The sequence below is a fragment of the Anopheles funestus genome, chromosome 3RL (genome assembly GCF_943734845.2).
Source record: "Anopheles funestus chromosome 3RL, idAnoFuneDA-416_04, whole genome shotgun sequence".
NCBI classification, from domain to species: Eukaryota; Metazoa; Arthropoda; class Insecta; order Diptera; family Culicidae; genus Anopheles; species Anopheles funestus.
In genome coordinates this window covers 53,464,844-53,480,952 of record NC_064599.1, presented here as the reverse complement: position 1 = coordinate 53,480,952, position 16,109 = coordinate 53,464,844, and the positions used below count along the sequence as shown (strand labels likewise).

Genomic DNA, 16,109 nt, shown 5'->3' with positions numbered 1-16,109 from the left:
CACTTTTAATCTTTAAATACTAAGATTGAGCTTCCACGTTCTCTCATTTGATGTACTTAGCGAAAATAACTGTAAAACATTAACAAACTCTTTTACTCGTATTCTTTCAAGAAATAAAAAAAGGTGTCATTGTTTAATGCAATTAAATAGTTTTCGATTCAATATTTTCCATATTTTATTGGCCAGTTATTGAGCGTAGTAACTCTTATCACCAGATTACGGGCAGATAGATTTAAGTGGAGAGCATGTTGGGGATAGAAGGAAATTCCTAACACAAAGCTATCTCCTTCCCTTGCTATGTCTTTAAGATGTATAATATTTCCCATCAACAGCCGTACATGTACGTGCCCTAATTCTAGACGAAGGTGAATTTGTCAGCTTAATCCACTCTCTCTCTCTTTCTCTCTCGCCTCTCTGCACAATTTGCTAAACTGCTTTCACTTACTCTGGGCTGCCCGGTGCGGAAGAAAGTTCGCTAAAACCATCGAAGGAAATGCTTAACTATGGTTTTTTCCGACAGTACACACTTATTACGGCACCAACACGCATCTGTTTTTGCCTTTATTCTCGTTCGATTGCACTATCTAAGCGTGATGTCATACATATCACTTATTTATCAATGTCACATATAGGTCCATAGATCCTATCCTTCATATCATCGTAACGATCGTTTTATTCTGTTTTCATCTTTCATCTCTTTTTGCTTATCATTCAGCAACGGTACATTACATTCCATTTGAACAAAAAAAATAAAATTAAACTAGCTGGAAACATGTAAAACAGTACCACGATAAAGAAACTAGCTTCTCATTGCCAGATATGTAGAGTATTGTGCAGATATACAATGAAACAAAAGAAAACATAAATTAAGCATTAAGCTCGTATGTGTTTGTTTGTGCATTAGCTAAAACACATTTTCCGTTTGAAACATGAAAGAATACAATAAAATGATTGAAATAATGAGATAATTCTGAGTTGAAAGGGACAGGGTTTCACTAGTATAAATGGCATCTTTCAGAATTTCAGAAAAGATAATGAAAATATTTAGCTAGTATCAGATACCACCATGAACGGGTATTGTAATATCTGGCTTTTTGTGCGTAATCATCCCTGTCGTTCCATGTGTCCTCTCCTACGCCTCATATACCTACAATTCCTATCCATCACAAGCAATGTCCAATCATCCAATTGCACAAATTTTGGCATCCATTTGCATGCGCACAATATCCGTAGTCTTTCCACCTTTTCCACTATTATACTTTTATATAAATGCTTATATTGAATTGTAGCAAAAAAAAAACAAAACCTGTCCGCTCCTATTTTACAGCGTCAGAAAACACATTCTACTTCAGATCAACTACACATACACACATACAGAAACACATACATACATGTACGCATCGGATTGTGTTCTAGGAAAGAACAAAAAAAAACATAATACGTACACTAAAAATTTAGCTTCGTATAGAATAGCTACATGATCCTTCCTTTTCGATGATTCGAACAGCGAAACAAGCTCGGAAAAATGAAAGATTTGGTAGTTGGAAAAACAAACGTACAGTACACAACAGGAACACACTACCACAATTAAACTGTTGGTTTTTCTGTTTTCGAGCGTGTTTTGGTGACTTTTTCCGGTTTCTTTGTGCGAGGCAGCGTCGTACAGCTTGCCGACATCTTTTCCTGTGAAACAGACGAGAAGAGAGAATAAAACAATTATACATCTAATAATTATAATTAAAAAAAACAAACAACAAGACAATTTCAAATGCAATAATGGATCACGTTTATATCAGTAATGAGAAGGATTCGCAGTTATAAGATTCACGCTCAAACACACCCGGAGCGGAGAATGGTAGGCAGTAGAAGGCAGGCAAGCTTTCTACGCATGCACACAATGATTTAAACCATTTTCCGTTTTATTTTAACAAAATGAGACAAATGAGACACATTAGCACACACGATGAGGAGAGCTATCTCTATTACGCATGAACATGCCTAAAATTCATTCACAATTAGTTACCTAAACATGGGGCAAATTAATAGCACTTTGATCGAAAAATATGTGTAGCAAAGGAATATTAAGCTTAACAAAACATTTGTTGTTCAAAAGCTCATTCATTGCGTTTTGTATTCTCGAATGGACTGCGGGGAACTGCTAAATATGGATTCAAATTTTTAAGTAAATTATAGTTTCAAGATAAAAAATAGAATGAGTTGAGTAAACTATGTAGCAAAACCATCGCTAGGATATGTCCTAGATGGCAACATCCAGAAAATATTTACTATGAACTAGTCATATTTTACCAAATGTTCGTAGCAACTGTTATAAAAATAATAAAATAACAAACAAACAAAATCTTCCCACAACCTGTTGACAACACTTGACTGTGAAGTCTTGTAAAGATGCCTTTTAATAGCAAATTGTTGATAGAAAATAATAAAATAATTGTGTTGTTTAAAGAGTCTTTTCCATGACTTATAAAATATTTAGAAATTAAACTTATCAGATGAAGATCAACATTAACACATCAGTTTTCACACTGAACACTGAACAAACCCTTCAATGCTTCATGTCGCTGTGAAGTACATTGCCCTAAAAACCACGCATAAACTTTATGATTATTAATAAAAAAATGCAAAATGCGAAAACAGATGAACATAAGCGAATACAAACAAAAAAAAACATATACGACAACCTAGCGCATCCGTTGCATTCCACTTCCTAACCTTGAATCGTTCAAATGTAAAACCAACGATAAACCAATTTTGTGCACCATGCTGTGGATCGCCAGTGGGAGGGGTTTTTAAATTTCCGTCTCTTTAGGATGTCCTACCGGTGGTTGTAATTGTGCTGATTCGTTCGAACGGCTGCTCGATGTCGATGAGGACGATGTGTCACCGTGGCCCTTAAACATACCCGTCAGGGAGCTCATAAACTTTTTCGGTTTAGACTTTTCCGACGCTGTCATCGAAATGGCCGCTACGGTTGATGGTGAACTGGTGCGAGAGTTCGCGGACCTTTTTTCGCTTATACCGCCACCACTCGAGCGAGAGTTCGATGGAGTTGAAGAAGGAGAAACAACGGTAGGAACAGTTTTGGGCGGTTCTCGTATAACGATCATTTCCGGCGCTGGTGGAACAGGTGGAGCCTTACGCTGTTTCCCAAAGGACGGATGTTTTTTTGCTTGCAGCGATGCAGTTCCTTCGTTGGCCAGATTAATAACACTACCGGTACTACCTTCCGACACTGCAAGAGATGAGCTGGAGGATGTTAAGTTGGAGCTGGAGCTTGAAGACACTATTAGATTGGACGGTTCCGGAGGCGTTTGTTCCTCACCAACCGCAATCGGTTGCTGTTGTTCTTCCTTTTCTTCTATTACGGAAGGCAATTCCACCGTTTCTACTGTCATTTTTGGTTCCCTATCAACATCCGAATCGACGTTGGATTCAGCTATTACTGTTTCCTCTGGTATAGTGACACTTTCTGACCTTTCCTTCACTTCTTCCGAAGGTTTATTCTCCGCAGTATCCTGTTGTTGCTCCTTCTCGCGATCAATTAATTCTGCCATAGGTTCTGGTGTGCTTTCTACCTCCAAAAACTCATCATTTTCGTTCGATGATACAGAAATTGTGTCCATAAAGTTATCCTCCATAGCCGAAAGACCATCGGCTCTAGTGACAATTTCGTCCGGTGTTGGTTTCAGTTCGTTGGTACTCCTTTCGATTTCATCTTGCTTCACAGAAGCAACTAGTTTTTGTTCCTCAATCAAAGGTCGCCCATTTTCACGTCCAGTTTCTATTTCACGTTGGGCCATATTACTGTCCTCGGTATTTACATCATTACTAGAAACCTTGTCAGTACTTTCTTGTTGAACTTCCTTCTCGCGTTTTTGCTGTTCCTCCATCCATGCTAGGAATAGCTTATATTTATCATTCACCTCAGTCGGAACATCGCCACTGCGTTCGATGCGCTGTGCGGATTGTGTGCCGCTAGAGTAAATTGCTGATGATGCTGATTCCACCGTATGTCCGGCCTGGGTAATGGCGGGCAGTGAACTAACGCTGCCACCATGCAGTTCGTGGATGCTAGCCCGTTGTGGAATGGAGTTGCCAGACCGAATGCCCTCATGGTTAATACCCGCATAGAAGAGTTCCTGCTCATCGTAAAAAACATCCGCACCGTACTCATCCTGATCCTATGGTTTGAAACCATCCGAAACAAAGTGCCATCATCGTGTGGTAACATTAAACAAAAGAAATAATAAAATCAAAAATACTATCAACTTTAAACAAAAAAAATATCATGTTCGTTGAATGTTTTCCCTGAGTGTTCGCGTGTGCCTTTAGGCGTGTGTTTGTAGCGTCATATCAATTCTTGCTGGGGGTTCTTCTTATTTAAATTATGGCCACTACATTTTTACTTGTTGGAAGATTCCAGTACAAACTGCATGAAATGATACTCACCTCGCGTGTTTTTGATTTCAGTCTCGGCCGCGCAGTATTGCTCATCGAGGCCGTTCGGCTTAGGCCTGGTTCGGCACTCGAGTAACCGGAGCTTATATCATCCGATGAACGAATGTAGCTAAAATGCGCAAAAGGATATAATTAATTTCCATACTCTCTCTCTCTTTCTCTCTGACTCTTTCTTTTTTTTGTCAACAAAATTACTTACTTGTATGGTGGCGCAGCTGCCGCATGATACGGTGCACCGGCAATTTCCACCTCGGGAAAGTACATTTCCATCTGCCGGCTGCCGGAGGACGATCGGGAACTCTTCGATCGTAACACTCGCTGCGGTCGGTTAACGATCTCGTCTACCTCATCCTGCGTCCGCTGGGTGTCTGGTTCGGAGAGATCACTCAAGCTGTAGCTTTTGCGCAGTGTTTGCACCAGTCCACCTCCCCCCTGGAAATGACAAAAACAAGTCAAACCCAAAAAACCCGAATAAATCAAAAGCACAATTCACATCGAACATTCCCTGCTTTGAGTGATTGTCATACATTGTTCTATTTGTTTGAATAGTCATTCGTGCATCGACGCACATTATTTCTGCTATTAGATAAAAACATAAATACATCTTGCAAAATTGTTCGTACCTCGGTGCTTTATATAGCTCTGTGTTGTTGTGCGTACAATGATGACATGAATTGATTAGCATTAATTAAAACAATAATAAAGAAAAAATAAAATACATACCGCCGGATTAGCAACAGTTTTACAGCCGAAGCTTAAACACAACAGCGCAAAAGAAACAGCTCAAACTAGCGATTAAAGCGCACTATAGCGTATGACTTTCATGATTTGTGAAGTGAAGAAGATTTTGTACACCAAAAAAAAAAACGCAAAAGATCGTTGGTTTGACCGTCCTAATGTTACACAAAGTCACACATCGCGCTCTTAATAACTTTATTCGCATCGTATCGTTTTTGTTAAAATTTTGCTTTCGTTTTTTCGCCAATCACTTATGTGTCCACGTGTATTAAGCTACCTTTCTTTACTACTTTGAGCATACTAACACAATCGTAAAATTTACTACTCACTCTTGATGCTATTGAATAACTACTCAAAGGTGTTTACTCCTAAATGGTTTTAAAATATCGTTGCATCTAAATGTCCCTACCACTGTTTAACTTGTGCAACAACTCTAAAGTGTGTGCTTTGTTGTATACTTATTATAAAAGTTGTTTTCTACATTTCTAATTATCGTGTTTATGTGTTTTCGTTTTCCGCTTCTAGACTGTTGTTCGAGATCTGTTTCTGTCTCGGTTACTTTTTTTTCTTATTTGGCCACATATGTCTTGATCTCACTTGCCTAATGGCTGAGGACCCGAGATTTGCATTACTGTTAGCTCAATAGTCAGTCCTGAGTATGACAAAGTACGTTCAAGACGAAATTGTAACCCAAAATCTGTCATGTTGTCACAGTGCTTTTTTTTAAACGAAGGAGCAAAATTGAACCCATTCTGTATTATTTTTAAGTAAAAGTAAGAATATTTACCACTAAGTTTTTGCAAGAAGAACTCACACACCTTCAGACTTTTCCAACAAGACGGATGCAAAAATTTTGGGAACCAAATTTAATTTAAAACGAGATTTAGTTTGCACGACGCTACTCCACATCTAGCTTTACCTATTCCACTTTAAGTTGAAAAGAGCCCAGAAAAGGTTACAACTTTCTCGCTTGAACTCGAAAACCCGACAATGCGTACATTAAACTGTTGACCATAGTAATATCCTACCGGTTTATCTAAACACTTGTTGTTATTGCTTACTGCTTCGTTAAAGCAAATGTATGTTGATGGCATTATGGTGATATGATTGCAATTGCAAGTATATTATGCCATGCTGAGAAACCTAAGTGCATCAAAAAGCATTTCGACGTAGAAAACTTTAAACTTCCCATCAAAAATCCCTTCTCCTTATGGGTGTTTTTCTGTGAAGGGAGATTTTATTTTGTTCGCATAATCATGGTTTGTTTTGCTATTTCTAAAAAAAAGCCTGTTTTACTACTTAAAGAATTAAGAATCGTTTGATTTGAGCGTCAGATTCAGAAGCTGTTCAGTTGGTACGTGCTGCAATAGAAGAGAAAGAGAGAGAGGAAGAACAACATTTTGCAAGTGTCGCATTCAAATAGAAGAATGAATTAATTAACAGGAAACACACGCAATGTAAAGGACCATGCGGTAGAGTTAAAAAGCACATTAGATGCAAACGAGTCAATTCGTGAACATTGCATCTCTGTTGTTAGTACACTGAAATAGGTTTGATTCAATTCCAATCAACCGTCTACTTTTAACCTCATAACCTAACACGATCGTTGAAAGATCGTTTGCCGAAAAGTGTTTAAACCGCTCGTTTTGGTCCTTTTTGGGTATGTTGAGTCCTTGAGACCTGTTTTGTCCACGTTCGCCGTGCGTTAACACAGCGTCTAGTCTACAGTTTATGCTAAACAATGTATTTCCCTGCCATGGACACCTGATTGTTCGAAAATTAAACTTAACACAGAGACCGTTTTACTCCACATCCATCCCAACACTGTCCGTCTCGGTGTACGCTTTCCGACGTCCAGCTGGAGCAGCTTTTGTGGCAACTTTTGTAGCAGTCCCTTTAACATTCTTCTTGGTACGTCCCGCGTCTTTTGTGGTAGCTTTTGCCTTTGCTGTCACACCCGAACGGGACGTACCAGCTGATGTGCTACTACCTCCTTCCGTTCCGTCAGACTCTTCGCCTGCACTAACTGTAGTGATGGCTCGCGTCCGACCCCGAATCCTGCCAGCGTTGGTAGCAGTGTCAGTGGTGGCCATAGTGCCCAATATCAGGTCCGTTTCTGTAGCTAAAAAGCGTTCCTCATCCTCACTGTCCATCTCGTAGATGACTGCATGTTGCTGCAGGTTTGCGGCAGCTCTCGAACGCGTCACACTACGGCTAGTCATCGATCGAGCGAGTCCGTGCTGTTGTCCACCTCTGTTCAGTGCTGAATCAACCGATTGCGAACGTCGAACGCGTGTAGCAGCGATTGGACTCGTGGTTGAAGCGTTATACTGCTGATGCTGCTCTGTCTCGGCAGCTATTAGCGAACGACCGTCGGCTTCATCTTCACCCGATGTGGCACCCGTGCCGCGATAGTTAGTGTTGTTCAAGCCGTTAGTGCGCGTTGTGACAGATCCAGAACCAAACGTGTCACCGTTGGCTGAGCGGGCAGCAACTGCTGCTGCGCTTAGTAGCAGTGAGTTATCGGATTGACTAATGCGCATCATGCTACCGAATGGTGTGTCAGTTTTAGTACCTAAAACCTTTGTTTTGTTGTTTCGTTCGATACGGGCACATCAAAGGGAAATTGGCAGGGCGAGTGGTAGGGAGAAGGCGTAACAGGGATCGGGATTAAAACCAATGAAACAGGAAGAAAAAAAATAAACAGAAGAAAAAATCGAATTTTGCATTTGTTAATACAGTTGCGGGCGTGAGAGTGTTTGTTGTGTATTTGTGCATAAGGCGGTACGCATCCTTGCTCTCTAATACAAATACAAGTGTTCTACACTAAAAGCTACTTCTTTTGATGCTGTACTATGCATTTCTTGAAAGCTTACTATAGCAATTGTTTTATTCTTTTATTATTAGCAAAACATTAACACCATAGCCGTTCGCATATTCTTATTCAATACGACAGTTAATCATTCAAAAATATGTTAAGCATTCACAAACCGAAAAGTGTTTAGTACAAACTCAAAACGTTAATCAAAAACTCAAACATGTCCTTATGTAAAGTGGATGATATGTTAAAGCTACACAGTCTTTTCTAGGTTCTTGACGAGAAATCGCCAAAAATAAATTATAACAAAAAAATCTGTTGAAAATAGATTTTGCATTACGCTTAACAAATCGTAAGAAAATGGAATTTTATTCTTTTCAAACCGCATGAAGAAGATACCATTTTCATACTCTTTTTGCTTTAATTTAAGCATTCCAATACACTCACCTTGATGGCCGTTTGCATGATAACGTTGGTGGCATAGTTAACACCCTTCGAGCCCAGCTGCAGCACGGCGGTGTAACCCTTCTCTTTGGCTTGATTGATGTAGTCATCGATTTCCTTGCGTGTAAAGATAAGAGAAAGTGGGTAGATTTGTTTAAAAAAAAGGGTTTGTTGCTAATATAGAATAAAGATACATGGAGTGACACATGCTATAGAAGCACTGTATAATAGTCCCACGAAGATATTAGTTTGGAGTAATAATCTTTCTCTGCTAAAGGTGGCAATGATATACAGAGCGTAACATAATTATACTAACACTTTGTTTTTATGATTACAATAAAACACGTGCTTAAGAAGATAGATGAACGTGATGTTTAGTCTTTATATCTTTTTGGTTTAACGATCTCTACTAAGATCATGCCGGCTATTTCTGTCATACTATATTTATTTTTACCACGTAACCGGATAATCAGTCCTTTCTCCGGGGGATACGCGGTCCGTATAGGATTTGATACCCCTTCCTGAACCCGGAAAGATGTTTAGTATGTTTTGTACATTTTCCCGATTTCCCGGGCGGTTTAACAGGCAGGCGGATTAACCGTGCGCCGAAAATTGACAGCTGTTCAACCGTGGTGAACATTTGTACTGATGTCAGATTGGTTAAAATTATTAAAATCGTCACCAAACGATGTATTCGAAATGATTTTATTTTACGTTCTAAATTTTAATACTAATTTGATAATAATTTGCTTGATCCAGAATTATTTTTAGCATTAAAAAGACCACCATATTATAGTATATGATCACTATATGATATACGCTTTATCTAGATATATGAATGACCTTGATTTTTAAGGGACTATTATCCGTGGAAATCGATTAACCGGCATCAGTCCGGTCCCGAGCACCCCGGATAATCGAAGTTCTACTGTATTAACATTGCTTCATACTTTTACAGCAAATCAAGCTTTATATCAGGTAGCTGTTAAACCAGGTGTCGGATTACCGAGTTGTGTAATGTGAGAGAATACAAAATAATGATAAAAATATTCATGGAAACTAATCTATTTTAATACTATTAATACGCCTTGTATATTATTAAGTGTTAATATTATTACACACTGTGTATAACACGTCGAAAACGATCGTATACATTGATCTGCAACACAGCCAAAATCATAACTTACCTGTTCTCGGCGTGTTAGCATCGGATGTACAAACTTGCGGTATAGCGTCGAGCTCCCACGGGTGGCCGGTGAGAGAAGCCACAGGACAACGATCACCTTTATTTCGTAATAGAACGGAAACCAGGACAGCAGTATGTCGGTGAACGTTTCGATAAAGGTGAAGAAGGCGAACACAATCCAGTACATCATCCATTTGACCTAAAACAGTAAAATCAATAAAATCATTACGATCATGTTAGTAATGATCGTAACCTAGGGCCAAAAGCAATCACGTTCCGTGTTAACAATACTTACATACTCCTTGACGTTCTTCGTTCGTACGGCTTTGTACGAGGCATAGGCCGGGTACAGCGTACCGAACAGTAGTCTGAAACCGGGAAACAATATATTCGAACCGATCGCACGCGGACAGAAGAAGATGGCGACGAGCGAGCAAAGCCCCATGCCAGTGACGGACATGCGGGGAAACGGGATCCGGGACAGCATCTGTAGTATGGCACCGAAGCGTGACAGGTGGCTAGTGACTTGTTCCTTGCTTAGTGGCGCTTCTTCCACCTCCTCGAGAAGCGCACCATCGCCGAAACGTTGTTGCTGTTGCTGCGGCTGATAGAACCGACCGGTAGGTGGCGCTCGTGGTCCAACATCAAACATCTCCTCGTAGTAATCGGACTCGTTTAGCGAGGACAGTGAACCATTCTGGTAGTAAAGCCCACTGGGGCGCTGCCGAAACCGACGTTCGTCCATCCTGCCCGACTGTACACTATCCCCACCGTCGCTAAGGGAGGCTGTATCGTTGTGTTGCGATTCGTACGGCAAACTGTTCGGCACTCGGTAGCGACGCGTTTGCCCAAGTGGCGGAGAATGAGTCGGCGAATAGTGTTGATACACGTTTCGTGCTGATCCACCGTATGGTCGGCAGGACGCTTCGTAGCACTCCGTACCCGGGACAATGAATCCCGGCCGGGCTGATGATAGTTCGGGCAGCAGTCCTCTATTTATAGGATAGTTGCGTACCTCGAACTTGCTTATTAGATCGCTAACATTGTTAAGGCCGTCCTGAGTCTGAGGGATGGAACAGGGCGACTGCTGTTCGATCCGTTGCTGCTTTCTGTACATTGCAGTGCGTAACGGAAGAAACAAGAACGATCCGTCACATTTACTCTCCAGCCAGTGTGTTGGGCTATGCGCTCCTCCACCCGCGCGATGTTGGAATTTTAAACACACAAGTTTTCAAAAGCATTCACCAATCAACTAGCAAAAGCAGCACAGGCTAAGCTGTCCTGGTTCGTGGAGCCTGAGAAGATAGAAAGCATGGAGGAACGGTTCGTCCAACAATTGTACCATCCACCAACATCAACGAAAACACCCAAAATGCTGTTAAATAGAAGCAACACACGCTGGCTTTTGGCTTTCGAAAAATGTAGGCCAAATCTTAGACAGCCGGTTGCCAAATTAGAACTAGAACACAGTGTCATCGTCGTCGCCGTGTTTGGTTGGCGTGGTCGTGGATGTGAAGTCAAGCGAATACACAGTGCGACCACTTTTGGCACCGTTGCCGTCGCCGGACGCAATGAATGCAATGTAAGGAATGGTGTGTCCCAGGACGGCGAGACAAACAAACTTGTGTATTGCTGTCTCTCTCTCTTTCTCTTCCCGCGATGCGACTGTCGATCGTCAAATTGATCATGAAAGTGAATGTGATTAAGCTGCATAGCGTCTAGGTTAGGTTGTAATGCGGACAGCCGGCGAGACCGGTACGTTTAAATAAGGTGAATAATGATGTAGTTTGTAAAATTATTTACATGCATAAATAAAAAAAGATAGCAATATGTAATATTTTTGATATTTTTTTGCTCGATAATCAATGATGTATCTTACAACGATGTAAGTTCTATCGGCTCAAACTACTATAACAGGTGAGACAGTCATTGTATGACAGTGACACCAGGATGACTTCCTTTTCTTCTTTTTGATGCGTCCTCGACACCGTAGTTTGTGATGTTAGCTAGCCAATGATGACAACACTCTACCCTGAGCACAGATGCATATTGCGCGAAGCACAATTAAAAATATACTTTATAAGATGACCTACCTATGATACAAGTGCAAAATGTATTCTAGGTTTGGGCAGATGTGACCAAATTAAAATGGCCTGGGCTGCCCTAAAATTATAGAACTAAATAGTACATCAGGATCCGAAGATACACGGTACTTGAAAATATACACTTATACATTTGACAGGTCAGTGAATTAATTGTGAAATAGTGCAAAAGCAAATGTGATGCTAATGCTTTATAATTCAACTAAAAAAATATATTTACAATGCATATTTACAAAATGCATTGGGAGTAATGCCGACACTCTAACTATCCAGTATAAACGATAATGTATTTGATCTCGAGATAGTGTATTCTCGAGGACTATCAGTATCCTATTTGTGAAGTTTACAATAGATCTCAATACTATTACTAGCATTTTACGATGCCATATTTTAAATTTCAATTTTAAATGAAATTTAAATTTCGCCTGAGCGAAATGTTATGTACCTTTTTTTTATTTAAAGCATATGAACAGTTTAATAATGACTGAATAAAAATTAATTTATCACAACGTCACTCAAAGGATGTACACAACAAGCGAAGATAGGCTGTAAGCGAATAACTACTTTCAATATACAGGAAACAAATAAAAAAACACAACTTTGCATGAGTCAAAGCATTACTTCTTCCAGAATAATTAATTTCAATTTAGAAGTCATGAATCATCGTTCTGGATGTCACTGTCTATTGTATCATTTTTGCGAAATAAATAAAAATGCATTTCAATCGTGATAGGGAACCTTCTATTAGACCTACCATAAACATATAACTACACGCATTTGTTCACTAGTTCTAATCTCTTGCCCTCGACTCTCTTCTAGCTGGGTTTAACTGACGACATTATGCTACAACCGGCTGTCGGCTGTCGTTCCAACGCAAACGTCTAATTTTAGAGTCCAAACAAAAGACAGTCTTTTAGGGTCTAGAAGATGGAAAAGGGATAAAAAAAGCCTGTTGTACGGGGGTTTTTTCTTAAGCATTTTCATCTCCCATCATTAGTAGGTAAGTGGAAAAGTGTCGGAAAAGTACCAGAAGATGACTAGCGTCTCTGACATTGATTGCACCGCGTCTAAATATTGTTAGTATATTTGCAGCGTGAAGTGAGGATAAACATTTACTTCCGAATTTTCTTCGCCTAGCTTCACTTCCCGAGTGGAGTTAAAAAGTTAATGCGTTGTGGCATCTTTTCCTTTGCTCCACAAACAATCAAACAAAATCGGTCAGAAGTAACTAAAGAGTTCCCAATGCCGGTACTTACTAATAAAATTATCGATAATATGTGAAAATTCGCAAACAATCTACACGACGATCGTGGCACAAAAACGATAGTGTCGTGACGCGGTTCATCCACGCGGTGAACAACGTTCAACTTGAAGCATTGTCGTCTGGTGGAAGAAAAGTCGCAAAAAAACGAGGAAACAGAATTGTACATGACCGGACCGGAGACCACCAGGGTTCACTCATTTGGCGTGCGCAAATCAACATCATAATGCTAGTGTGTGGTTTGAACGAAACACTTGCCAAGAGCTGGGCGGATGGTTCCGGCGTTGCCCCATACTCTGCGTTCCATCATCCGCGTGCCGCCTGTGCGTGTTGCAACAAAAGCACCCATCGAGCATAATAATTCGCAGGATAACACACACTTTATTTTTAAACTCGAACAAAATCACTCGCTGATCGGATGGTCGTCGACAATGGCAGTGGATGAAGAGTCGATTAAAATACGAACCACATTGTAACTGCATCGCGAAATGATCAATCAAAATAACAGCAATAAAGCACGATGAATTTCGTGACAAAACAGTGTGAAAAGATGATTTATGTTATATTGTGAATTCTGCACTGCCAAACCGCACTATCCAACACACGGCACAAAACCACACACACAAAACCTAAAGCAAAGAACGTCTTGGAACGTCAGTGATCACACACATCAGTGCACGCAAAGCGCTCAAACAAGCGAGACTTGCACGGGGAACGGTTTTGTTTGAACGAACCGCGATCGATGGTACTGTTTGAGTATTCTTCGCCGGATCGTATCACAGCGTCGGAAAAACTAAATCGGAAAACGATGGAAAACCCGGGATACACCCCAGGTATGTGCATGTGGGCGATGAGCCAAGAATAGAGAGTGGGAGAGAGAATGTGAACAAAGGAGAAACATAAAGAGAACTAAAGTCGATGATCTTCTACTGCGCATGTTAACTCGGGTTGATTCAGAACAAACAGTGACGATCGTAAGTCTAAGTCTGAGGATCCTGAAATACAAATTTCATTGAATGGGAACCACGAAGGATTAAAATAAAATTTAGTAACCCCAGAAATAGCCGACATGACCTTAGCTATCGTAAAACCAAAATAAAGAAACACGAATACACGTAAATAGGTCACAATCTGTTCATGGGGTCTATGATACTTTCCACTAATTTTTTTATATGGACTTTGACGTTTGGCGGCTTATTTGCTGCATGTTTTCCATACAAACCGGTCAGCAAAATAAGCCTGCGTATTTCAGATTAGAAAATTTTTCTAATGTTAGTTTCGATCAGCTGCTCGACAAATATCAAAACAAGGCATTTTTCTAGCAGGTCTGAAACAGGTTAGGCCATATTTGATTCGGCTGAATGTTGATTGAATTTGGATTTAAAACAACAATTAAATTATCTGAGTTTAATTATGTTCAGCTTTTTATGAAAAATAATTCAAATTTTTACTTGTGCTATGCCTATATTTCGAACTACATTTCGACGCTGTAATTCCGGTTTCGTCAAAACGCGGTTCTACAAAACTGCAGCCTACTGTAATTCTTTATGTCAAAATGCTAGGTCCTTGAGGAATCCTTGCATGATGATATTATCTGTCAACAATTTCCCGCTCGATTCTGCTCGATGTTTTGACAGATCCGGGCTAAAAATTTTAGCTTTCTAACTTAAGGTATCATAGACCCCCATTCTGGAAAGTTTTACTATCAATAGTTCAACACTTAATTACATCGAAGCGATCATTACAATTCAAATTAATCTCTCTGACGTATGTAGGTTTGTGATGCAATGTGAAACACATTTTTAAATGTCCTATACACACTACATAGGGTATGAAAAACAATTCCACACATTTTTTAAACATTTTGATCAAATCTCAAAAATGATCTTTCTTAAAAAAATTACATGATCATGTCCCATCGGAACATGGTCTCGCATCCACAAAAGAGCATAACTCCATTAATATGATTCAAGCTATCAAACTAGTCAACTTTTGAACGTAGAATACCAAATCAAATTACCAAATAGCCCGAACTAGTTCTTCCAGTCGGTCACTCATAAGTCTAACTTTCAATACGATTTCTTTAATAACATAAAATCTTTTACAATATTTTTAACGAAACGAAAACAAATACCGCTCAAGTATGTACCAATTATACTGTTTATGTATATGCTGTTAACGAATAAATAAGGACTCGATTATTCCTTTTTGCTCGAAATAATATTGAACTCTTTTTTATTCATGTAGAACGGCCTGGCCGCATTGATAAATATTGAACATTAAGCCAAAATAAAAAGTAAACAATAAAAAATCATTGATAAATGGACAAAATACAGCATCTAGACATCGTATGGACCATCCTCATATTGCGGATAGGATCGAAAAGATACGAACATGTTGTACATCAAGCATTTCAGGTTCTGAATTGAAATAGGGTCAAAAGCAAAATATGTCGAAAAATTCCACAATAAATTTATTATACGTAGATTTACAACCGGCCCGGGGCGGCCCAGTGTTGCTTGTTATAAACGGCGCCGGTCCACACGGCAGGACCGGGTTCAAATCCTATTCGGACCGTCCCCCCGGAGCAAGGACTGACTATCCGGCTATGTGGTAAAAATAAGTCTAGTAAGCCAGAAATGGCCGGCGTGACCTGTAAGGTCGTTAAAGCCAAGAAGAGAGAGAGAGAGATTTACAACCTGTTCATTCTTAAATGGAACCTAAAAACCTAAAAAAGTTGTGGACGGTTGTATTTCGTACAGCTGCGCATAAGTATACTACCACTAGTGTTGATCGGATTTAGTTCGTGTATAATTTTTTTTTTTTTTTTTTTTTTTTTTTTTTTTTTTTTTTTTTATTGAAATTATAGAGGTTTTGAGCCTTTTATGGCTGCCTTCACCTCTTAACGTTTATTCTACTACATATACATCAAATTCACTTAAATTCAGTAACAATGCAAAATTTGTTATCCATCAGATTCGATCGTAAATTCCTATCTTTCTTACAAAGCTTAGCACCTTTCGTTCATTTTTATCGTCGTTAGATAATATTACATCGATTCCCGTATCCAATTTTAGTGTCCTC

At 39.6% G+C, this 16,109-nt stretch overlaps 1 protein-coding gene across 4 annotated transcripts; it reads right to left on the bottom strand.

Annotated features, from left to right (window-relative positions):
- Positions 1-129: 129 nt before the first annotated feature.
- LOC125768762 (histone H3.v1-like) lies at positions 130-14,118 on the bottom strand. 4 transcript variants are annotated; one of them, XM_049436839.1, is made up of 8 exons: positions 13,492-14,118; positions 9,958-10,957; positions 9,664-9,861; positions 8,480-8,593; positions 4,676-4,908; positions 4,468-4,585; positions 2,838-4,199; positions 130-1,683 (listed from the first exon to the last, which is right to left on the bottom strand). In XM_049436839.1, exons 2-8 carry the CDS (start codon positions 10,777-10,779, stop codon positions 1,588-1,590), a joined length of 2,943 nt encoding a protein of 980 aa, XP_049292796.1. In that variant the 5' UTR covers positions 10,780-10,957; positions 13,492-14,118; the 3' UTR covers positions 130-1,587. The 4 variants fall into 4 exon arrangements, 3 of the variants coding, with proteins under 3 accessions (XP_049292796.1, XP_049292797.1, XP_049292798.1); XM_049436840.1 differs by having other exon boundaries at positions 13,695-14,118; XM_049436841.1 differs by having other exon boundaries at positions 9,958-10,771; positions 13,695-13,801.
- Positions 14,119-16,109: the final 1,991 nt, after the last annotated feature.

What these genes read in the sequence shown, in the direction of transcription:
- LOC125768762 (XM_049436839.1), bottom strand. Translation starts at nt 10,779, where the DNA reads ATGTACAGAAAGCAGCAACGGATCGAACAGCAGTCGCCCTGTTCCATC. An exon ending in GCAGCTGCGCCACCATACAA is followed by an intron (nt 4,586 to 4,675) that starts GTAAGTAATTTT and finishes TGCGCATTTTAG; the next exon opens with CTACATTCGTTCATCGGATG. An exon ending in CAGCACAATTACAACCACCG is followed by an intron (nt 1,684 to 2,837) that starts GTAGGACATCCT and finishes TCTGTTTCACAG; the next exon opens with GAAAAGATGTCGGCAAGCTG.